Source organism: Pararge aegeria, chromosome 1 (assembly GCF_905163445.1).
Source record: "Pararge aegeria chromosome 1, ilParAegt1.1, whole genome shotgun sequence".
NCBI classification, from domain to species: domain Eukaryota; kingdom Metazoa; phylum Arthropoda; class Insecta; order Lepidoptera; family Nymphalidae; genus Pararge; species Pararge aegeria.
Window position 1 is genome coordinate 4,607,664 of NC_053180.1, and position 26,186 is coordinate 4,633,849.

The window sequence follows — 26,186 nt, forward strand, 5'->3', positions numbered from 1 at the left end:
GCCAGCTTTTGCGCGAAAGTGAAACAAACATACCTAAATTTACATTTATATTATATATATAAAGATAAAGACTAGCGGTATAATTTATTTACAGACCCGTGGGATCAGTTTTTTACGAGACACAAGGATAGTGTCACTTCAAATTAGAGATTTTAAGATTTGATTTAGATGTTCCGAGATTTATACCTACAGAAAAAAAAACAGCCAAATTAATCCACTTCTTCATTGTTCTCAGGTCTGTGGTCAGGTCACAGACCAATAAATATTGGGTTCAGTAAAAAAAAAAAATAAGAAAAACGTTTGTAAAACCTGTGTAAAAACCGCAAGTAGATCCTAAGTTTCCGTCATTAGTTTTAGAAATTGAGAATTAATTGGTTTATCCATTGGTTTACTCATAACTGGCATATAATATATTGAAATGGAGGTCACTGAGGAAAATTTGGCTACCCTTGCTAACTATTTGCAGCAGACTCTGAACCTAGATCCAAACATTAGAAGGCCGGGTACGTACTAAACTAATATTTACAATCTTTGTTCTAAAAATATTAATATTTTAAGGTTAATGACTGCCACTGAGATGAGTTTGAGTCATATTACAATTTTTTTTTGTGAAAAATCATTGTAAACAACATAACCTTTAACTTGTTTGTAAACTTCAAAAACAAATGTAATTATTGGTTATGGCTTAAATATAGTAGAATGAGGAAGCCTTATCACCATCATTATGTTACCATCTTAGACTAGATTAGAGAAGAGCTAATTAGAGCTAGAGGAATAGCGGAATAAGTTTCAGTTTTAGGACCCATGTCAATAACTTTGTGTCAATTTGTTAGTTGATTGATTTAGTCCATATGAACGAATATAATATCCTTTTTTTTTGCTGCCAAGCAGCATTGCTGTGTTCAGGTCTAAATGTGGAGGCGGAGGAAGGACCCAGGGACTACTGCACATTTTAGAATTGTTACTTGTATGGCCTGGAAAATTTTGCAATATACAACATGTAATTGAATTACAAAATACTATTGAAGGGTACACAAGTATATTCCATAAGGAATCAACCTGTAAAAATATTAAATCAAAAGAAGCATATTTCTTTTCCCATACAAACTAATTCTATACATTCTGAGTGTACTTATGACAACCCTATTGAAGGTAAAAGACTGACATGAGCGTGCTACCTACAGCCTCTGAAAAAGTAAAAAAGGAAAAGTATTATTGTAGTTTTCATTTACATGTTGTATAAGTGAATATTATTGACAATATGACAATAGTATCGACTGTGATTTTCACACATCAATAAATTGTATTGCATTATAGCCGAAAAATTCTTGGAAGGTGTGGAAGTAAATCAGAATTATGCAATTCTACTGTTGCACCTGATTGACAAGGATTCTGCTGATCTTACAATAAGAGTAACTGCAGCTATTACATTTAAAAATTATATTAAGAGGAACTGGCCAGTGGTGAGTATTAAGTTGGCATATCTTTTTTTTTTTGAAAGCCTTTATACTTTGTTGAAAGCAATGCAACTTGAACTGAAATTGAATCTCTTAATATTCAGTGCACCTTCAATTGTGTATTGTTTAAGCTTAGCAATTTTTAATTACGATTATACCATCAAGAACGTGTTTTCTTCGTGAACGTGAACATTCAACTTCATGTTCAAAACCCGCTATAAGCGATCCTAAATTGACAGTTCTTCAAGAAGTACTGTTATTATCACATTGTATGCCTTTGAAAACGATAGCACTGTAATTTTTTACAATTGTGTGCTTAATAAGGAAGAGGATGGCGTCGACCGCATACATGCATCCGACCGTGCAACCATCAAGACCCTGATCGTGTCACTAATGTTGAAGTCACCAGTGGGTGTGCAGAGACAGCTTAGTGATGCTGTGTCCATAATCGGCAAGTCAGACTTCCCCGAGAAGTGGCCAGGACTCATCAGTGAAATGGTGGAGAAGTTTGGTACAGGTATGCAATATATTTTTAACAAAGAGCGTTTTTAAAAAAATTACGTAAATATATCTCTGTGCGTTATTAGTATACTTTATATGTTAATAATAACAATAATCCTTTATTCTCTCCTCTCTACATTGTGTTCCTCATTGCTGAGGGTCCTTTATTGCCATACTCTATGGTTAATACAAGAACTCAAACAAAATTATTACCAATTTATTATTAACAATATGACAAATTGCAGCAAACTCAGCCTTATGCTGTGTATTGGCAACAATGCACAGCATAAGGCAGCTCAGTACTGATTTTCAGTCTGCTCTAGTATCAAACTGAGTAAACAACCGCATCGCTTGTTGCGTTATTATTTTAACAAAGAGTTAAATGTTAGTAAAAAATTTAAATAAATTGTAAATAGAACAAATAAAACGAACACAATTATTTCATATTTAACAGTAAAAAGTAAAAAAAAGAAGAAAGAAGAAGAAACACTTTATTGCTCGTATAACATACAGGAAAAGAAACATTAAGGAGTATACAGTACACGGAATAGACATGCCTTATTGCTGCAAGCAATCTTTTACAGGCAACGTTTGTAGATAGGACTTTAGCAAGACAACGATGTATTAAGTAAAAAAAAAAAAAAATTATAAAAAGATGTTAAAAAATAAGATATAATAATAACCAAAATAAAATTTCACAGGCTTTAGAGGTCAATTATTTTCTGTGTAGGGACCTTACCTGTAAAACCGAAACCTTATAGTTTTTGACTAAATCAAATCCATAGTTTTTACTAAAAGAAATCAGATACAGCTCTAACATCACATGCAAAATTAAAATTATGTGACTCCCGTCACTTTATAAGGTACGCGTCGCATAGCATATGTGCTAATGCAAAGAATTATTAAATAAGTATCTATTATCACTAGATTATGATGAGGTGGAATCTTTATTAAAACTTATTATATAAAATTTAATTTATCAGTTGTGGATTTTCACAAATTCTGTCTTACACAAACCATGAGTACCCTCACACACTAATACACTCACACATACACAGCTGAACACGCATACTTATTTTGTATATTAAATAGGTTGTAATTTTTATAAACAACTGATTTGACTGAATTTCTCTACAACACGTCTATCATTGTATATCATGTTTTGTTTGTAAACCTACCTTCCTTTTATTGCAATGTTTTAATTTTATTTTATTTGTAATGGAAGACCTGAGTCTTCTGACACAGGGGTAATACTCTTAAAAGAAGACTTCAGCGATATATTCATACCATTTTGTTTCTTACCCAAATAAACTATTTTTATTTAATTTTAACCCACATTGCAGCAGCGTGGTGGGTCTATGCTCTAAAACTGTCTCTTCTATGAGAGGCGAGGCCAGCTGTGGGATGCTATTATAAATATATTGATGATGATAGTCTTAATCTTGTTACAGGCGATTTCCATGTTATAAATGGTGTACTCCGCACCGCGCATTCCCTGTTCAAGAGATACCGTTACGAGTTCAAATCACAGAAGCTCTGGGAGGAAATTAAGCATGTACTGGAAAATATTGCGAAGCCACTTACTGATCTTTTTGTGGTAATTACTTTGATAATATTGCAAAATGTTACTATGTACAAACACCGACACTAGAATTCCTAGACTCATTTTTGTGATGAATTCAAATTCAAATTCAAATTTCTTTATTCATGTAGTGCCACAGGCGCTTATGAAGCGTTCATACATACATGTTTACATAATTGTAAGGGGATGGTGATAACTTCGTTCGCCAACTTAAACCTAACGCTACGAGGGTTCCAAACGCGCCCTGGTCTAAGAGGAGCCCACAACAAACTTAGCCGGGTAATTTTTTTTTGTTATCTGACCATCTCACAGTAAATTTATTTAGCTATGAAGCTAGAGCAATTCACACCAAAGCTTTTTTATGGTACATAGATGGTACGGAGACAGCTTGTCCGTAGAAGTACTATAGTCGTAAAAATATTTTGACATTTGTGCAAGACCATAGAATGTAACTTGGAACGAAACTGAAAGAAACAATAAAATAAAAATCAATTACATACAGTGTTTTAAAAAATACTTAAATTTTTTTGGGACGTTAAATAATATGAAAGAATATATCGCAAGTATTCTTTTTGCGCTTACTTCACAGTAGCATGCAATTTATAATTGTTGCGAAACGTTCCAAAAACAGTTACGTTCTCAGTTTTTTTTTGTATACTAGAGCTGTAACCATTTTTTTTACTGAATATCGAAATTAAATATTCTGTAGTTATCTTTACTGCAAAGAATGAGCTTGGTTCTCAAAATGGGTTCTAAATAATGAGTCTGAGTTGATGTATCTGACCAAGCGGCACATGACTGAAGCGTCCCCGCGCGCACTGCGCAGTTTTTCGTTCCTCATCTTGTAAAGTTGACTGTGCGCTCGTTTAAGTTTGATATATATTGTTTACTATTACGTTAACTATGGCTCTTCTATTTTGGACATTAATTTGACTCGATTTTTGTGTTTGTTGTTATATAGTACTAACTCTGTTTAAACATGTTGAAAAGTGGACGTATAATCAACAGCCAGTCACGCGTATTGGTTGTGAAGTTAAAGGAATACTTTGAACGAACGAACACTATAATACATAATAATATCAATCAAGTACTGATACAAACTTGAATTGATTTATCGTGAGTATCGAGTCCTGAGTCTTATGGTTCCATAACTAGTTACGTCGCGATGACAAATGTCAAAACGGGCCTATTATATTTTGACGACTATAGCACCATGCTTATTCCCTCCGTTGTTGCGGTGCAGTGCAGTTCTGGTCTGAAGGGTGTGGTTGCAGTGTAATGGGGTTTCACATCAAAGCCAAAGGTTGATGGACAACACTTCGCATGGCGTGTAGTGTGCAGTGGTGCATCAATTAATAACTAAAAAAAAACGTTCTAAGTTTTTCATAGATATTGCTGAAGAATCCCTGAAAAGTTTCCATTGACTAAGGAAAGTAGAGGAAATTTTAAATTGCGAAAGTTTCCATCAATCAAAATTTACTGAGATGTTTAAAACATTTGGAACCCTTGTTAAAACTTAGCTTTAGTTTTAAGTTGACGAATTTAGTTATTGCCATAAACTTACATTACATGTAAAATAAAACATAGAAATGTTTTTTTTTACATGTAATGTTCGCATCAAAAGTGCCATAAATGTGCCTATTTGAATAAAGAAATATTTGACTTTGACTTTGAAAACGGACAACAGAGATATTAGAATTAGTCAGAACTATAGTCCAGAATAACTTATCTCTTTTTTTGCTGCAAAGAACTAATTAGAATAGTTAAGTTATTTCAACTTCATTTAACAGTTCTCAGCTCATTAAGGGTGCAAAGATTTTTTTTCCATTACAAGTTAACAACTTGTCTGCAATCTACTTATTTATTTATTGTTATTAGGTACACAAAACAGGTATTAACTAAAAGTAGATCTAAATATAAGTAATTACAAGTTTTGTACTAAACTACAACCCAAACGTGTACACAACTTGGAATTAAATTAAACAAAAAGTAAAGATAAAATTAAAGTTGAAACAAAAAAGAAACACTTAAAAAATATTATATATATAATTTCCCTGAGCAACTACTGAGTTTCTTGCCGGCTCTTCTCGGTAGAATCTGCTTTCCGAACCGGTGGTAGAGTCACTACAAACACACATACTTGATGTTTCAAAAGTGCTTATAAAGTAGGCCTACTTGATATATATGAATTTGAATTTGAATTTAAAGATTAGGGGAATATATATGTATATAGATTACCTGAACTTGTGGTCTAAGATAGTAGCAGGCTAACAGACAGTTATAGTTATATTAAATCCCTATTTTCCTTGTCTGTATGGTAGTAACTAGTAACAGCCATGACACAAAAGATTCTTTACAGTAAGTAATATTTTATATGAATGTATTTTGCAGGCAACAATAGATCTCACAAGCAAACATGCCAACAACCCCCAAGCACTGAAGGTCATCTACGGTTCTCTGGTGCTAATATGCAAGGTGTTCTACTCACTCAACTTACAAGACTTGCCGGAGTTCTTTGAAGACAACATGTCTGTGTGGATGCCCAATCTCCTCAATTTGCTGCAAGTCAAAGTACCTTGCTTAGAGACTGATGTAAGTGTATGTTTGTGTATGAACATGATTGTTTTTCAGTGTCTGGGTGTTTATTTGTATATTATAAGTATTTATGTGTATTGTATTCATAAAAAAAAAAGTTCAACACATATCTTAGTACCAATAAAACAAGCTACGCTTACTTTGGGGCTAACTGGCGATGTGTGTATTGTCGTAGTATATTTATTAATTTATAAAAATAAAAAAAATTGGTTGTGTTTTTTTTGATTGTTTCTTCGTAATTAACTGATTTGAAAAAGCTTTTTTGACGGCCGATTGGCGTAGTGGGCAGCGACCCTGCTTTCTGAGTCCTAGGCCGTGGGTTCGATTCCCACAAATGGAAAATGTTTGTGTGATGAACATGATTGTTTTTCAGTGTCTGGGTGTTTATCTGTATATTATAAGTATTTATGTGTATTGTATTCATAAAAAAAAAAGTTCAACACCTATCTTAGTACCCATAACACAAGCTACGCTTACTTTGGGGCTAGCTGGCGATGTGTGTGTATTGTCATAGTACTTTTATTTAAAAAAAAAATTTGGTTGTTTTTTTGTTTGTTTCTTCGTAATTAACTGATTTGCAAAAAGCTTCTTTGGCGGCCGATTGATGCAGTTCGCAGTGACCCTGCTTTCTGAGTCCAAGGCCGTGGGTTCGATTGCCACAACTAGAAAATAATTTTGTCATGAACATGAATGTTTTTCAGTGTCTGGGTGTTTATATGTATATTATAAGTATTTATGTATATTATACATGAAAATATTCATCAGTCATCTTATAGTCGTAAAAAAGTAATAGGCCCGTTTTGACATTTGTCATCGCGACGTAACTAGTTATGGAACCATAAGACTCGGGACTCGATACGCACGATAAATCAATTCAAGTTTGTATCAGTACTTGATTGATATTATTATGTATTATAAAGTGTTCGTCCGTTCAAAGTATTCCTTTAACTTCACAACCTATACGCGTGATTGGCTGTTGATTATACGTCCACTTTTCAACATGTTTAAACAGAGTTAGTACTATATATCAACAAACACAAAAATCGAGTCAAATCACTATGTTTAAATTAATGTCCAAAATAGAAGAGCCATAGTTAACGTAATAGTAAACAATATGTATCAAACTTAAACGAGCGCACAGTCAACTTTACAAGATGAGGAACGAAGAACTGCGCAGTGCGCGCGGGGACGCTTCAGTCATGTGCCGCTTGGTCAGATGAATCAACTCAAACTCATTATTTAGAACCCATTTTGAAAACCAAGCTCATTCTTTGCAGTAAAGATTACTATACAATATTTAATTTCGATATTCAGAAAAAAATGGCTACAGCTCTAGTATAAAAAAAAAAAGACAGAACGTAACTGTTTTCGGAACGTTTTGCAGTAATTATAAATTGCATGCTACTATAAAGTAAGCGCAAAAAGAATACTCGCGATATATTCTTCATATTATTTAACGTCCCAAAAAAAATTACGTATTTTTTAAAACACTATGTAATTGATTTTTATTTTATTGTTTCTTTCAGTTTCGTTTCAAGTTACATTCTATGGTCTTGCAAAAATGTCAAAACGGGCCTATTACATTTTTACGACTATAGTACTCGTAACACAAGCTACGCTTACTTTGGGGCTATATGGCGATGTGTGTTTTGTCGTAGTGTCTCTATTTATTTATTCTTTCTTTTTTTACTAATTCCAATTATTATTATTTTATCTCTTAATTGTGTGCAATAAAGAATTTTTATAATTAACTGACTATACTACATGAGTAATAATATCTCCCGCGTAGTAGGAAATTATCTCTGGAGTCTAAACACCGTGGCCGTGTGTATGTCTGTTAATGTGTGCATGTGTGTGGTCTGTTATAGGCTATTGGATGCCTTAGTAAACTGGGCATGCGTGCTTGAGTGCGTGTGTATGTGTGAGAGAGAGTGTGTGTGCGTTTTTGTGAACTGTTGTAAGCTATCGTTGACTTAGAATACTGAGCGTGCGTGCGCGTGTGTATGAGTGTATGTGCGTGCGTGCGTGCGTGCGTGCATGGAGGTTTTTGGTGGCTTAGTAAAGTTGTGCTTGCAGGACGAGGGCGTGATGGAGCAACTTCGCACGGAGGTGTGCGAGTGCGCCGCACTGTACGCACTCAGGTACGAGGAGGAGTTCGCGCCGTACGCGCCCGCCTTCGTCAACGCCGTGTGGCAGGTTCTGCTAACCACTGGCGCAGATCCCAAGTACGACGCGGTGAGTACGAAATACGAATATACAGCGTGTAACCAAATTGTGAAATACTGTTGGAGGTAGTATAAGTATATTTGAGAAGGAATCAACCTGTAAAAATATTAAATCGAGAAAAGCAAATTTATTTTTCCATACAAACTAATTCAAAAGTGTTTACTTATGACTACCCTATTGAACATAAAAGACCGACACTCGCTTAGTATCTACGCTACAAGCGTACCTTTACAATAGATTCAATCAGATAGAGACAGTAAATGTGCCTCTAAAGCCTGTAAATTAATATTTTGGTTTTCATTTACTCACTCCACTTTCAGGTGGACACTATTAGTTTCTAGTAGATATTTTATCTCTTGTAATGGGATAAAATCGGGGGATATCTTTTATGTCCCCTGTAGTGGCAAATCTTAATAAAATATACCATTATTATCATTTCATTTTATAATTTTTACAGTTGGTTTCAAACGCATTGAACTTCCTATCGAAAGTTGCCGAGAAGAACAATTACAAGAGCCTGTTCGAGGATCCGGCTACACTCAGCAGCATTTGCGAGAAGGTTGTCATACCTAATATGCAATTTAGAGGTGAGATATACAAAATAATTATAATATTAATATTCGACGGCCGATTGGCGCAGTGGGCAGCAACCCTGCTTTCTGAGTCCAAGGCCGTGCGTTCGATTCCCACAACTGGAAAATGTTTGTGTGATGAGCATTAATGTTTTTCAGTGTCTGGGTGTTTATATGTATATTATAAGTATTTATATGTGTGTATTGTCGTAGTATATTTTTTTATTAAAAAATAAATACTCACATAAATCTGAAAAGTTAGTGATGCGTGCCGTGGAAAGAGGGGAGACCGAAGCTCTAACCAAACTTAACCAAAAGAAGATGCTGTCAAGAACCAAAAAAGGCTGTCACGGATATCCTTCACAAAACGTTTCTCCTGAAAAAGGATGGCGAAGTTTTTAGACTTGTATATTTAGTTAAATTGATAACAGTGAACGAAAGATTGAATACACTTTTATTCTACACATAGAGCAAGAGTGAATATAAGTGGTTTGACACTGATAATTATACCTTTTTTTTTGTTAGAGTCCGACATGGAATTGTTCGAGGAAAATCCTGAGGAATACGTTCGTCGTGACATAGAGGGCTCTGACGTAGACACGCGGCGCCGCGCCGCCAGCGACCTCGTGAGCACCCTCTCGGTGTACTACGAGGATAAGATGATGAGCATCTTCGGCCAATATGTGGAGGTACCAGCTTCTTTTTTTTTTAATTGCACCATAGCGCTTTACTACCATCTCACCTGGTGGTAATTGATGACGCACTCTAAGATGGTAGCGGGCTAACCTGTTAGGGTGTGTGGTAGTCACACCCCTAATCGGTTTGTATGCGACATCGCACCGGAACACTAAATAGCTTAGCGGCACGTCTTTGCCGGTAGGTTGGTAACTAGCCAAGGCCATAGCAAACTACTGGTAACTAGCAAAGACCAGACCAGACCAGAGAAAATTCTGAAATTATAAATTGCCGGGAATCAAACCCGAGTGCTACTACTTAAATTCACAGCGCTCACCGTTGCGCCAGGAAGGTTATCGGCATCCTTTTTCAATATGTAGAGGTTTGAGCATATTTGATCAGTATGTTGAGGTATGAGCATTTTTGGACAACCTCTCAAGGTAAGTTTGTCGTGATATAGAGGGCTCTGACATAGACACGCGGTGCCGCGCCGCTACCGACCTCGTGCGGACCCTCTCGGTGTACTACGAGGACGATACGATGGGCATCATTGGTCAACATGTCAAAGTTGGAGCATGATTGATCGATATATTTATCGGAACACAGAATTGTACACAGAATTGTAACATTGTTTCTTGAAACAAACTCGATGGGAGTACTTCCCCCGGCGAGCTCTGTCACAAATAGCTCTACTGTTACTATAGGTATTTAAGGCTACAATGCACAAAATCATGTAAAAGTGAAAATATTCCTATTCTATATTTTTTATAGTGTAATTTCGAAACTGACAGGATTTGGCAATCAGGCCGCGAACAAATTATAAATTTGACTTTTTTCCTTTTTCCTAGATGATGCTGAACAAATATGTGGAGAGTGGAGGCAGTGCCTGGGTGGGCAAAGACACCGCGCTATTCCTGGTGACGTCACTGGCGTCCCGGGGCGCCACTCAGGCGGCCGGGGTAACTAAGGCGTCTGCACTAGTGGACCTGACCTCCTTCGCCGCCAACCATGTACTGCCAGAGTTGCAGAATCCGAACGGTGAGATTTCAAACATCAACTTACATACACTGTACTGACCTCTAATAGTGTAATAGAGGTCAGTGCACATCCTACATAATAATGTCGTTTTCGAGTATTGAACTATATATATCGGTATCGTCGCCCCAACAGGGGCAAATAGTAAATTTATAATTTCTGAATTTTCGCTGGTCTGGTCTGGCTTCGGCCGTGGGTAGTTGCCCTACCGACAAAGACTAGCCTTTCAGCGATTGAGCGTTCTGCAAGCAATCTTTTCGTAACTTTTTAGTGTTATGTTAAGAAAATAGTAAAAACATAGTTACATCGAGAAAATATTTTATATTTTTGTTTTTATTTATTTTGTTGCTCGTAACGAGAACCTTATTACATAGAAATAAGGCTCATAATCCAAGATGTTAGACACTCGTATTTTATTTAAAATTACCGTACTTGAGCTTTATTTAAAAATGATAGGTACTTGTTAGTTAACAAATAAGACATCCTCATAATGAAACTAATAAAACCTTAATCCTTCTAATATTAAAAAATGTTAATGTGTGTGTTACTCAGTCACGCAAGAATAGCTGAATGGATTTGGTTATATATGGCATCCATGTAGCCTTTGAATGTAAAAGAATATACATCGGAATTAAGGACTTAAGTACTCTCCTAGGGAAAACGAAGACGAAGTCGCGGGCAGAAGCTAGTAAATAATAAATTTAAAAAAATCGTTCAAGAAGGAATTAAGAAAAACTGAAACTATTTTATATATTTGACGGCCGATTGGCAAGCCAGTGGGCAGCGCCCCTGCTTTCTAAGTCCAAGGTCATGGGTTCGATTCCCACAACTGGAAAGTGTTTGTGTGATGAACATAAACGTTTTTCAGTGTCTGGGTGTTTATCTGTATATTTTAAGTATTTATGTGTAGTATATTCATAAAAATATTCATCAGTCATCTTAGTACCCATAACGCAAGCTACGCTTACTTTGGGGCTAGTTGGCGATGTGTGTATTATCGTAGTATATTTATTTATTTATTTATCCCATGGAATGCCTGAGCTCGGTGATATCAACACAATTTTTCAAGCCGTGTCACACAACGCGAAAACTATATAAAAAAAAAACCATACATATACAATTTGTCATAATTGTTTCAGTGGCTAAACAGCCGGTGCTGAAGGCTGATGCCATTAAGTACTTTATGAACTTCCGGTCGCTGCTACCCCGGGAGTTGATCATCACAGCATTACCGCTACTGGTAAGTCTGGCAGCAATAAACGACAGTATCATCACCATCACCATCGCCATCATATCATATCAACCCATTACCGTCCCACTACAGCGCACGGATCTCCTCTCATAATGAAAAGGTGTTAAGGTAGTCCACCAAACTTGCCCAGCGCGGATTGGTGGACTCAACACACCTTTAAGTACATTAAGTAGAACTCTCAGGCATGCGGGTTTCCTCGCGATGTTTTCCTTCCTCGTTAAAGCAAGTGATATTATAAAACTTAGAAAAGTTGGAGGTGCGTGTTGGGATTCGACTCGGCCCCCCGAAAGTGAATTCGAGTTCCTTCCCACTGTCGCTTCCTTGAATCGCTTCTCGGCCTTTTGACTAAGATCAAAGTGTTATGATAGAATGTGAATTGAAAAATAAATGTTTTCAGGAATCACTCTATTTTTTTGTACCGGTATGCATAGGAGCAAAACACTCGTCGTCACAAGATGTCAATACCTCGATAGGCTATTCGTTGTTCTTGTTGAGTTATTAAATTACTAGTACTTCATTAGTAGAACTAGCATATAACCGAATTAATGCTTAGTAATATAGTGGATATTATCAAATTAATTCTAGACCAAGATTAGAACTAACTCATATTTAGGTTCAGCATAGAACCAATTTAATTCTAGATTTCCGCGTATAACCATCTTTATTCAAGACCAAAATTAGAACTAACTCAATTTAAGATAGACAGATATAAAACTAAAAATTTGAATAAAATTATGTAAAAGGTAAAATTTAAAATTATTTGAGAACCCAAATTTATTTGAGAACCAGCATATAACTCACTTAATTCTAGATCAAGATTACAATCAACTTGTAATTGTAGGTCCAGCAAAGAACCAATTTATTCTAGAACCATCATATTATAACCAACTTAATTGTTGATCCAGCATATAACCATCTCAATTCAAGGCCAAATTTAGATAGAAATACTTAAATTTTAAATTGTGATACAATTTTAAATTTTAAGTTCAGCATAGAACCAATTTATTCGAGAACCAGCATATACCCCACTTAATTCTACATCAAGATTACATCCAACTTCATTGTAGGTCCAGCATAGAACCAATTTATTATAGAACCAGCATATAACCAACTTAATTCTATATTTCAGCACATGACTTACTTAATTCTAGATCCAGCATATAACCAACTTAATTCTAGATCCAGCATATAATTAACTTAATTCTAGATTCCAGCCTATAACTTACTTAATTCTAGATCCAGCATATAACCAACTTAATTCTAGATTCCAGCATATAATCAACTTAATTCTAGATTCCAGTATATCACTTACTTAATTCTACATTCCAGCATATAACTTACTTAATTCTAGATCCAGCACATAACCGGTCGCGGCGTGGTGTGCACATACGCCGCATGCACAGTGGAGAAGCTGATAGCTGGCAAAATGGTGCCACGCGAGGTGCTCGAACCCCACGCCCCGGCGTTGCTTTCCGCGCTATTTGCATCGCTGGGCCAGCAGGACAACCCGAGTGAGCACAACGAGTATGTCATGAAGGGTGAGTAAACAGTGAAGAGTGAGTTTTAGACATCATCAATCAACTCATCATAAAGCCATCAACCCATCATAAACCCATCAACCCGTTATTGGCCCACTAGTCTAAAGGGCACGGATCTGCTTTCAGAATGAGAAGGTCTTATGCTGTAGTGCGAATTGGTGGACTTGGTCTCAGGCATGGTTTGCCTCACGATGTTTTTTTTCCGGTGCTCACTAGACCGTTGTTATTTTAAATACTTAAAACGCACATAACTCAGAAAAGTTTAATGACTGAATGAATGAATACACTTTTATTGTACACCACATAAACATATAGTAAAATTATAAATAAAAATTTAACAAAAAGTATACAATTTGGCGGCCTTATCGCTACATAGCGATCTCTTCCAGGCAACCGAAGGCGTTAAACACAGCTCAAGAAGAGAGGTAGGTGGTGCAGTTAAATAAACATATATATTTGCATTAAAAGTTGTGAGGTGAGCTCGAATCCGAACTCGCTCGCCTCGAAAGTGAAGTCCTAACTACTGGGCTATCGCAGCTGATGATGATTAAAATGCTTTCTAAATTGGAAATAGGAAACCAAACATTCGATGCTATTATATTTCAGCGGTGCTGCGTACCCTAGCTGTTCTGCGGGAAGCGGCGCTGCCGTACTTGGGCGAAGCGCTGCCCAAACTGGCGGGTATGCTGGCCGTGGTGGCCAAGAACCCCTGCAAGCCGCACTTCAACCACTACCTGTTCGAGAGCCTCTCGCTTGCAGTGCAGTGAGTCAATACATCCGGGGCTATATTAATAAACGTGGCATAACGACGGAATAGAATAGCGCCAATATACAGTGCGACAAAATTATTTTTCTTTATAAATTCTAAAAAGAACTACTATAACGACGACGAGCACATATTTATATTTTAAGAATGTCTCATACGCCGACGTAATCGCGGGGGAATTCTAGTATAATACATGTGGGGGTATCTCTGGTCTCTATAAACCCCCACGTTTCTTCGTATAGCGCGGTCCCTATCAAGGTTACCAGAGATCAAATAAGGCTACAACAGTGACTTTAAATATTAAATAACTTTACAAATAAACCAACGTACAAGGTGGACTAGTGTGAGCGGCGGTTGAGGGACAACTGACTGACGCCGGTAACAAACGTAACCGTACCGGCGACGAAACCGCTGACGCCAGCAGGCCCGCTACAATATATATTGTAAGAACCTCGTTTTGGGTACTCAGCTACTCGCAAAATTAGGTAACAGTTACTTGCGGTAGCGCAGTGTTAATTTAAGTTGGAGGTCCCGGGTTCTGAATTTTCTCTGGTCCGGTCTGGTGGGAGGTGTCGGCCGGGGCTAGTTGCCATCCTACTGACAAAGACGTGCCGCTATGTGATTAAGCGTTATGCTATGATGTCGCGTAGAAACCGACTAGGGGTATGAGTTTAATATAACTGCTATACTCCCTAGCATGTTAGCCCGCTACCATCAGATGAGTTTGCAGTCATGGGCTAACTTGTAGAGATATAAAAAAAAATTAAAAAGACGTGTAAAAAGGTGGCCTTATTGCGAAACTAATCTCTTACAGACAACCTAACAGAATTCTATTGTTACAGGCTAGTGGTGAAGTCGAATCCAAATGCCATAACAGCGTTCGAGGACGCCCTGTTCCCGATATTCCAGGAAATACTTCAAAACGATGTGCAAGGTACGCGAGAGATTGGAACAGAAAATTCAACGTTCTACCCCAGATATGTCTTAAAGCGTCTCCAATAATTAATCCATCGATTGTAATAATTCTTATCTATCTTTTTTTATGCTTTAAAACTACAAATTAATGATCATCATCGTCATATCAACCCATTACCGGCCCACTACAGGGCACGGGTCTCCTCCCACAATGAGAAGGGGTTAAGGGCGTAGTTCACCACGCTCACCCAGTGCGGCAAGGTGGACACCACACTCCTTTGAGAACATTACGGAGAACTCTCAGGCATGCAGGTTTCCTAACGATGTTGCCCTTCACCGTTGAAGCAAGCGGTATTTAAATTGCTAAAAACGAACAAAACTTAGAAAAGGTAGAGGTGCGTTCTGCGATTCGAACTCGCACTCTCGAAATTGAAGTCGATGTTCTACCCACTGGGCTATCACCGCTTCAAATAATTCAATATAATTAATAATAATAAAGCTTTAACTCATAGATATATATCCTTAGCCATTCCTAAAGACTTTTTTTTTATACTACGACAATACACACATCGCCATCTAGTCCCAAAGTAAGCATAGCTTGTGTTATGTGTTATGGGTACTAAGATAACTGATGATGAATATGGATAATATACATAAATATTTATAATATATAGATGAACACCCAGACACTGAAAAACATTCATGTTCATCACCCAAACATTGTCCAGTTGTGGGAATCGAACTTAAGCCTTGGCACCCACTGCGCCAATCTGTCTATATCGCAACATTATATCGTTATTACAGAATTCATGCCGTACGTATTCCAAATGTTGTCCCTACTACTGGAGATGAGGGGCAGCGGGGCCGGCGGTGCGGGGGACGCGGGGGCGGAGGCCTACGCCGCTCTGTTGCCGTGTCTCGTGGCCCCGCCGCTGTGGGAGCAGACGGCGAACGTTCGGCCACTAGTGCGCTTACTCTGCGCATTCGTGGCCACACGCTCCGAGCGCGTGCTTGCTGATGGCAAGTTGGTGAGTCAATTTGGTTGATAATGGATCAACGTCGATTCAAATTTCTGTGTTTTCTTTTGTCTCGTCTGGTGTCTGGACAAAAAGAAACCCCATATTCATATCTTAAAGCGTTTAATCTTTTTTCGTATCTTTAAATACAGCATAACACACTAAAACATTAAACTGTTATTTAGAGACTTTACAATGAATAATTGTTAAGAAGAGATTGAGTTGTTGTTGGACTTAACAATTATTCATTGTAAAGTAAACATCTCCTGATGATGCTCCGGTTTCGGAGCGAAACGTGCGTAGAGGGTGTATTGCCGAGGATCTGTTTGGTGTGGAGTATAAGGATTGAAGAAATTATAAATTACACCACACAGATTCTCCTGCTTTTCGCGGAGTATAGCAAATTAAGCTTAATTTTGATAATATATCATGGATTTCCGCAAAGTAACGCCTGCTTCTATACAATATACAATATACAATATACAATATGTGAATTTATATTAATACTAGAGGACCCCAGCGCCATCTGTAGGGCTAATTTGTGAATCTAAACCATCCAGGGTGCCACCCAAACGTATACCAAAAAATTCATTCAAATCGGTCCAGCCGCACGCACATAAGAAATATATATATAAGATTATAATATTTGATGTTTCTAGAACGCGATGCTGGGAGTTTTCCAAAAGTTGATCGCTTCGAAAACGAACGACCACGAAGGTTTCTACCTCATCCAGACTATGTTGTACAAATTCGGCGAGTGAGTAAACCATTGTATTTTATATAGAGCTAGCGATCCGACTCCTCACGGGAATGAATTAGAAAAAAAAGAGTAAAATAACGTCCATGAAAATTTATTTTTCTGCGACTTGGTTGCAAAATGTTTTAGAAGTAGAGAGCTTTTTGTAACAGAGCTTGTCTAGGGAAGCAGTAACGTCATGCAAAGTCCAAAGTCAAAAACAAATATTTCTTTATTCAAAATGGCACATAGATAGCAGTTTTGATGTTCATTGCATACAAAACATTTACATAATAGTGAAAAGTGAGGAGATGTTGACTTTACAATGAATAATTGTTAAGTGCCAGTGTCTCCTGAGGATGCTCCGGTTCCGGAGCGAAACGTGCGTAGAGGGTACATTGTCGCGGATCTGTTTGGTGTGGAGTATACGGATTGAAGAAACTATAAATTACACCATACAGATTCTCATGCTTTTCGCGGAGTATATATAGCAAATTAAGCTTAATTTTCATAATATTTCTTAATATGCTGTATGCAGGTCTAAGGAGCATCATTGCCGGTGTAATTACAGGCACATAATGTTTATCCCCTACACCTCAGGTTGATGGGCACGTTATTAGACGTGCGAAGTGTTTCTCTGTTTATAGGAGATCCTTTTTCACTTACCATCAAGTGGGCCATCTGCTTGGGCCCTTTGTTGCAGTGGCGTGCAGTGGGCTTCTTACCAGGGTATGCATACGGTACAAAAATCCTATACGAGTACGTAAGCAGTGCTTTTGCGCATGTATGAAATGCACGCCACTGCTTTGGTATATATATATAAAACATCAGTAAAAGTTAGTTTAGGAGGAGTTAGAGGCAGAAATAACTTATTACAGTATAAAGGACTACGTAATCGATAAAAAGCTTGGGTGTGAATGATTGCTCTAACCAGGTTGATCTTCTAATGATTTTAAATGACATTGTGAGATGGTGATTACATAAAAAAAACACTTTATTCTTAGACCAGGAAGCGTTTGGAACCCTCGTAGCTTTAATTTTAAGTTTACGAATGTGGTTATCGCCATCATCTCACTACCGTGTAATTCTTATGTACGCATCAAAATTGCCACCTATGGGCCTACTTGAATAAAGATATTTTTGACTTTGACTTTAACCATGTTTGTTTCTGTCGCTAAGCCGCTGTAGTACTTCCCCAGACGAGCTTTGTCACAATAAGCCTCACTACTAAAAACTCTTACGTTAATTTGCAGATCAGTGATGCAGCCGTACACTAAACAGATCATGTCGCTGTTATTCCAACGTTTGTCTTCGTCTAAAACCACCAAGTACATCCGCGGCCTGATAGCTTTCCTCGGCTTCTTCTCAGCGCACTACGGCGCAGACACTCTGATCGACCTGGTGGACTCTGTGCAGGGAAAGTAAGATCTCACTAAATACAGTCGCATTTTTAATTCACTGGAGTTTATTTTTATAATTTTTATTAGTGCTTTTACCTACACTTCGAGGAATTATCTATTTTTATACATTTAAAATGCAAATATTTTTTTTTTTGGAACCGACAGGATTTGAACCTGCGACTCTCTGGTAATCGCAGCCTGAGCGCTTTCTCCAATTAAGCTACGGCTCGCCTACCGTCGATGCCGAAATTAGTATATGCCTTTCACATCAGTCTTATAGCGACTGTAGCGTCATCTAGTAGGAAAATTTGTGTTTCGATCTACTTTATATGCATTTTAAATTTATAAAATCACTGGAGTAAACTGACGATTACGGTGTTATCGAATTTTAATTTTTATAATATACCTAAATGCTAAGTCGGTGGCCAACCATTCCTTAAACAAATAAACTAACACAGATGTGATTCAACTAACTAGCACCCAGCTAATGGGAACATACAATAATAAGAATATAAATAAAATAATAATGAGAAAGTAAAGGTGTCAATAAATATTTATTAATAACTAATTGCATAAAAGGCAATTGTTTCATACAAAAAAGTATTTACTTTTTAGTTGGTAAAAGATTTACTATAGATAGATATCAGGTTTTTTTTGGTTAAAAAAAACTATTCTTGTTCAAATTCAAATTCTAACATTCTTTATTGATGAAGCCCTTTCACCAGGCACTGAAGCATTCATACATATATGTTAACATAAGTGGGTGGCGAACGTAGTTATCCCCATAACTACGTTCGCAAACTTAAAACTATGTCTAAGAAGAGCCCAGAACAAATATGCAGGGTATTTTTTTTGTTATCACCATCTCACAGTTAATTAATTTAGCTATGAAGTTAGAGCAATAAGCCTAAGATTTTTTTATATTTGACGGTCAAGGCAGATGGATGGATTTAAATTGCTTAAAAGGTACATAACTTTGAGGTGCGTTCTGGGATTTGAACTCAGCCCCCCCGAAAGTGAAACCTAATATGCTATTATGAAAATAATAAAATGTTTTATTTATATTACTCGTAGCATGTTCGCGATGTACGTTGAACGCGTATTGGTGCCGGACCTGCAGAAAGTGACTGGCGAATTGGAGATCAAGTCCGCGGCCGTTGGGTGCGTCAAGCTGCTCTGCGACAGCAGACACTTCCGGGAGGGCGGCCTAGCGAGACTGTGGACGCCGGTGTTACAGGTGACTGACGCTTGGAATCAAAATCAGTAGCCTATAACAGTCTGCTAAAGGCCTCTCCCAACAGCTGGGCTAGTACAGGCAGGAAACAAAAGTTACATCCCCCGATTATATCCCCTGGATATAACTAACGTGCACACCTGCAGGGCTTGCACGGGCAGGAGATAAAAATGATATCCCCCGATTCTATCCCCTGACAAGGGATATAATTAACGTGTCCACCTGCTAAATCACTGGAATATAGAATAGGAGAAGTTTACCCCCGTTTATTAATACAAATATATTATTTCAACTTGTGCTCCATTGCTCTGAAAGCTGTTGGAGAAGGTAAATTTTTATCCTTTCCCCGGGGATATAATTGACTACTGCCCATGCTAGCCGTGCTGCTAAAGCACGGGAACATGCTATAGGAGAAGTTTATCCCCGTTTATTACTACACATATTTGGAAAGATACATGTTTATTCTTTCCCCGGGGAGATAATTGTCTCCTGGTCCTGCCCATGCTAGCCGTGCATAACGCTGGGTGAAAGGTTTGGTGGTTACAGTAGATGGTAGTAGTAGAATCTTTCTAAAAATGAAACTTTTGATATAAAAACTATGTAACCGTAATTTTTTAATATAAAAAAAACCGACACGACCGGATTGAGATCATGAGATTGTGAGAGTGAGGCAAAAATGGAGAGTGCACATGTGTTTGCGCACACTTGTGCACTATTACATCTCCCGCGTAGTCGTATCTCTGGAGATTGGTCACATATCTTTACCGGACCCGTGAGTGGAACCGAAGATCTGGTGATCCGTAGTTAGATATGCTAACAACTGGACCAACGAGTGGTTTGTCAGATACTACAGAAAAATACACTCATAATCCTTCATTCCAATGGTTTTCAAGTAGGCCTAATATAAGCACTTTATATAAGCAAAGTTTCACATGAAATTGTTTATCCAGGCCCTGATAGACCTGTTCCAGCTGCCCCCAGACGAGACCACATCACCGGAGGACCACTTCATCCAAGTGGACGATTTACCGGGCTACCAACCTCAGTATGCTCAGCTATCTTGTGCCAAGTCCAACACCAATGACCCCTTAGCGAGTAAGTAATAAATGGATACTCTATGGTACACCACGGAGAAAAATGCATATACAATATGGAGGGTAGAGGTAAGGAGAGTCATCTGTGTATATGAAAAAGTGTCGTCAAAATGTATTAAATTAGGATGGCGCCACATTTGCATCAGGGTAACTCTTAAAAGAAGCGCCAAATATAAATACCGTACTATTTACTGTTTACGAAATAAAATCACTCTAAACGCACGTTTGGTTATAATAAATATGTAAGGTTATATTTACCACAATATTTTGTACAACGTAAGTTGTTGAAATTCTCAATAATTAACTACTTTAGTCGATAATGACATTAAATTTTTTAACTCGGCATACTTCAATTCATCTACGATTGCTACATTCATACCATACCCTGTGCATCCACCAGCGCCATTGTGGAGGATTTTTGAACTGTTATTTAGCGCAACAACTGGACACTTTTTCAACTTTTCTCCCATATAAGACGACTCTCCTTACCTCTACCCTCCATAATATACAATGAACGAGAAAAAGTAAATCCAACCAAAAACATTCTGTAAAAACTAGCCAAGTCTCGATGGAGCTGCTTGTTTATCTCTAAAGTTTAATGATAGATTTCATAAAGTTGTGCCAAGGTGTTAGGTTCCTTACAGCGATTTATTTTTTAATTTTTTTTATATTAATTTTTTTATTTTTCTTTTATTGTAAAACCAACAGTTGTAGACACTAAATAGTTAACAAATTGTTTGACTAAAAACTAATAACAGGTTACCAAAGATAAGTCTTATATAAACAAGAGTACCTGATAGAAACCAGCAAAAATGCAGCAAACTATAAAGTATAAAGTTTACCTAGCATGCAACAGTTTATCTACTAAGTTGCGACGTACACTGTTCATATTACTATAAAATAAGTCAATTTCGGGGTCATTGTAAACAGAATTAAGAAGGCGAGAGACACGGATTACAAAATAATTAAATCTATTCTTAGTTTTAGTTATGGGTACGTGCAGAATCTTTTTATGCTTAGGTAATCTCGACTATCTAATTTTACTGTTATAGTTAATGTTGTTTGACTTGACATTGTTGTGACACATACTTTTTTCACTTTACTTAGGTCATTTAGACCTACAGACTAGAAATTTTGGACTTTAAGTATGTGATCATAGCTTGCTGGATGACGAAAATTTCTGCGTTCTGTTCTTATCCAGAGGTTCTCAAAAAGGGGCTTGAAGATGCGGCGAAATGTTTCCAGTAAAGCATGGTACGGCAGTGTTTCCGTCGCGCTCGTCTTGGCGGGGACACTGCCGTGCCCCCCGATAATCTATTATTATATATCTATTACAAAGAGGAAACATTTTTTTTGTTTCATTTGCTTGTATACAATATTGTAATACTCGAATGTACTGGATTTTAACTACTTCTGTACTAGCTAAAAGAAAGCGTAACTGTCATGAAGTAACAGAGGCTATAATTTACTAGCAAAATCATTGGGAGATCCTTATGAAAACATCTAGCTCCAATGCTTGTGCTATGGGTACTAAGATAACTGTTGAATATTTTTGTAAATATTATACATAAATACTTTTATAATATAAATATATATCCACTATGGCCTAAACCCTTCTCGCCGAGAGGAGACCTGTGGTCTGTAGTGGCCGCTAATGGGTTAATGATGATGAATATGTATATATATAGATAATAGATATATATATATAAAGTTAGTGTTAGTGTATTATGAAGATAGTTAGTGTAAGTGGCCCTGCTGTACTAATAAGATGTAAAAAAATAAACAGCCACACTGAAAAACAGTCATGTTCATCGCACAAAAATTTCAGTTGTGGGAATCGAACCCACAGCCTTGCACTCAGAAAGCAGGGTAATGCACACTGCGCCAAACGGCAGTCAATGGAGATATTGAGCCTGAAGTTCCAGCGTTTCGATATTTAACTTAAAAAACGTCTCTTCGATTGTGAACGTACTTATCTCGTAAGAAGGCCACGTGGCTAGTACCACCTAACCAATGAAAATTTGCAGCCAAAAAGTTATGTTTTTGGTCGCATACTTCGTTTGCGTTTCTTGCGACACGACCCAAAAAAACAGGGTGTTATAAGTTTGAAGTGTGTGTGAGAGAGTTTCACAACTCACTCAATATTGGTATCAAATGAAAGGGTTTGACTAGAACAATAATATACACTATATTGAAAGTCAGGGCTTTTTTTTTAATTATTAATTTTTTGATCTACAGGTATAGACGACCCGATACGCTACTTAGCGGAGAGCCTGGCCACCGTGTCCAGGACTTACCCCGGACTGCTGCCACCTCGTGTGTCCGCCTTGGACGAACCACACCGCAAAACGTTACACAGATACCTGACTGTATACAACGTGCAGCTGTGTTGAGATGGCATAAAAAAATAAAGATTGCGTGCTAAAGACCGCACGGCAGAAGTGAAAAACAATAACTGTGCTTTTTATAATCTTAATAATGTTTATGATGTTTTTTTTCAATATAACGATAAACCGCTAACACACTTACCTCACAATGCGAACCAAATAATTGTAAAAACAATTATGATTAACGTACCAACAATAATCACTAATTAATTGACAAAGACAATTATTAGATATGAATTGAATAAACTAAACACAGCGAAGAGCTGATGAGCTGACTGTATTTTCTCGCTCGGGTACACTCGGCGGTCCCGAGTTAACCCAATCGAGCCTTTCACCTCAGAGCGTGACGGTTCAGCCTAACTTACTATCTACGGAAAAATCTGTGCAGTGCGCCGAAAGAAGTTTTCTTTTCGAAATTCAATATTCCATACGTCCCACCGCTATGCACTATGATAGGCAGGAAATAAGAATGAGATCCTCCGATTCTATAAATATATATTTTTTTTACGAACTAACCAAATGAGTCACCTGATGGTAAGTGGAAACCATCGCCTATAAACATGCAATGTATGGGCATGCAAATAACATGTCCTACAAATTCCCACCCCGTGTCCATGGCGGGAGTACTTCCCCGGACGGGTCCGTCACAAAGAGATCTACTACAACTAGTATATCCCCTGACAAGGCGATTCGATTTACGTGTCAACCTGCCAAAGCATAGCAACAGATAATAAAAGTGGTGCAGGGGTTCTAATTTTTGAATAATATTACCACACATGCTTGGAGGGTTTATAAAATTGTGGGAGAAGATAAAGTTTTGTCATTTCCCCAGGGAGAACAATGTCCCCTGCCAATACTAGCCGTGCTGACCTTGAAGGGGAGAGGGAATAAAAGCATTGATCCACTACACTGCTCAAATGTGAGTTGGTGGGGTTTTGATAGCTTAACATAATTCGACAGAACATCACGCAATTAAAGATTTTAATTCGAATAAGTGCAAATGTCTGCAAACTATTGTGTTGTTGTACCATTGCATGCTATTTTTTTTTAGATTGGATGGAGATTTCAGTACTACGTTTGTGTGATGTGAGGTTTCGGTCGTGGCTAGTTACCACTACCCACAAAAGCGTGTAGCCAAATCGTTTCAGTAAGATGCCACGTAGAAATCGATTAGGGGTATTGCGTTGGCCCGCTACCATATACGCATCACCACTTCACTAGGTGAGGAGGGCTATTATTAGTGTAAAAAAAAGGTCACTTCAAAAAAATCCACCAGCCTATTCATTAGATTACTCTGAACTTAAAAATTAAGCCCATCGGTCTGGATTGGAGCAACTTGGTGGCACACCTAACCTCTCTTGCTCCTGAGAGGGGATATATCACGTGTGACATCAAAAAGTACTTGTAGTAATTGAGTTTCGTCATTTTTTTTAAATGCAGGACGGATTTTTGCTAAATATCACTTTAGCTTGATCTTGCCACTAGGGAACCAGGATTTATAAAGTGTTTGGTGGGTTATCTTTATTTTGAATTTACACTGTAAGTTAAATTCCCAGAATCACATGACCTTCTTACTGGCCCGGGTAAACAAATCTACGAATAGCTAGTAAAATATTAAATGTATAGCCCAATTCAAGAAATCCAAATTACTTGACACATTGCCTTTATTAATTATTTCGCTCACATTAAAATAGAAGTCTAATATCCTTTTAATATTATAATATTTGTCACATTTCATATTGAAATCTTTGCTAGAATAATTTAAAACTTTGTTATGCCAGTTTTAAAGCGGGCATAGGGATTTCTGGAATTGGCCCATTCAATTCAACTTTGTTATATGTATATCATATTGTTATCTGTTCAGAATATGTATTCAACTTCATTTTGGAGCTAAAATTCCAGTGTATAACACTGATAAAAAAATGTTAATGTTTTTATAATATTCACCACATATTGTAACGATTTAAATTCAGCATACGAATGTAAACTTTTGTTAAAAGGTAAACCACAGATTTAAGGACATACAGAAATAGTAAAAACGGCCCGGCAACGTTTCACTTTTCGCCGGAATGTTGCAAGCAACTGCTAAATGGAGTAAGGTGACTAACTTTTTGTTCGAGAAACACTACTAAAGTGGAGTGGTTTTTGATGCTCCAATATTAGTCTTGTACATGATTTCTGTATGTTCTTACTTTAGGGATGTAAACGATCTATTCATAACTCTAAATTGTGAAAGTGTGTTTTAAAAATAGAATTAAAACTAAACAGTGATTGTCTTTTTTTATTATGTTACTATATTGTTTAATAATTTTTAAACTTAATTTACAGTAATACCAAAAGATTGATGATACAATATAATGGTCGTTTTTAAATAAAATGTACTTACTATATTCACCAAATTTTGTGGCGTCGAATTTGACAAGTTCTAAGAGTTCATCAAAGTGACATAATTCCATTGGGAATTCTACAACACGTTATATTAGCTCTTTATATTACATATATATATATATATATATATATATATATATATATTCAAATTGAGCTTTGTATTCTCATTGTATGTAAATATAATTGCATGAAAGAACTGAGTAACATTAACAATAAGTGAACGTAGACGTAACTTGGTATTTTCAATGAAAAAATGTGATAATAATCCCAAGGCTGGTCGCACACTGCCTACTATTGCGTGTGCAACATCTCTAATTAAAAAACAGGCTCGGGTAGGCATTACAGTGGTCGTTATAGCCTCCCCAGGCTATAAATTCCAATAACGAAAACGTAACGTGCATAAACCGGTTAAACCCTTATTATCCATTCTGTACCCTCAATTGATAATCTAACTTCAGTGCCTTGTACATTATCTCATTTAGCAACTGATGTTACATTTTGCAAAATAATGGTTTGACAAATGTAATTGATAAGTATGTTTCCATAGTTTTCTAATGTAATTTAATATTTATTTGCATAAAAATTTGCACAAGGATCTTTTAATATGTATTACTAACACTCAATCTTAATTCTTTACTGTTACCACCTAGTCTTTTGGGTATTGTTTTCTCAAGTTATCAATGGTCTCCTCAATACAGGCCAACTAGTGTGTAGACCATAGGCGCAGTAAAATAAGTCAATAAAGTTCTTTTTTTTCTCAAAAGGCCTACAAGTAATTTTTTAATACTGCCCTATAATACAGATTAAAGCCTAAGTT

General features: G+C 37.0%; 1 protein-coding gene across 1 annotated transcript; it reads left to right on the top strand.

Moving 5' to 3' along the window:
- Positions 1 to 25,473, top strand: LOC120637174 (exportin-2). Its single transcript, XM_039908853.1, has 19 exons — positions 1 to 503; positions 1,318 to 1,463; positions 1,782 to 1,974; positions 3,410 to 3,555; positions 5,932 to 6,132; positions 8,212 to 8,370; positions 8,819 to 8,948; positions 9,459 to 9,622; positions 10,457 to 10,646; positions 11,783 to 11,883; positions 13,247 to 13,433; positions 14,040 to 14,196; positions 15,042 to 15,133; positions 15,919 to 16,142; positions 16,790 to 16,887; positions 18,120 to 18,287; positions 19,341 to 19,503; positions 20,451 to 20,595; positions 22,833 to 25,473. Exons 1-19 carry the CDS (start codon positions 419 to 421, stop codon positions 22,985 to 22,987), a joined length of 2,904 nt encoding a protein of 967 aa, XP_039764787.1. The 5' UTR covers positions 1 to 418; the 3' UTR covers positions 22,988 to 25,473.
- Positions 25,474 to 26,186: the final 713 nt, after the last annotated feature.

What these genes read in the sequence shown, in the direction of transcription:
- LOC120637174 (XM_039908853.1), top strand. Translation starts at nt 419, where the DNA reads ATGGAGGTCACTGAGGAAAATTTGGCTACCCTTGCTAACTATTTGCAG. An exon ending in ACCTAATATGCAATTTAGAG is followed by an intron (nt 8,949 to 9,458) that starts GTGAGATATACA and finishes TTTTTTTGTTAG; the next exon opens with AGTCCGACATGGAATTGTTC. An exon ending in TGTGGACGCCGGTGTTACAG is followed by an intron (nt 19,504 to 20,450) that starts GTGACTGACGCT and finishes TTGTTTATCCAG; the next exon opens with GCCCTGATAGACCTGTTCCA.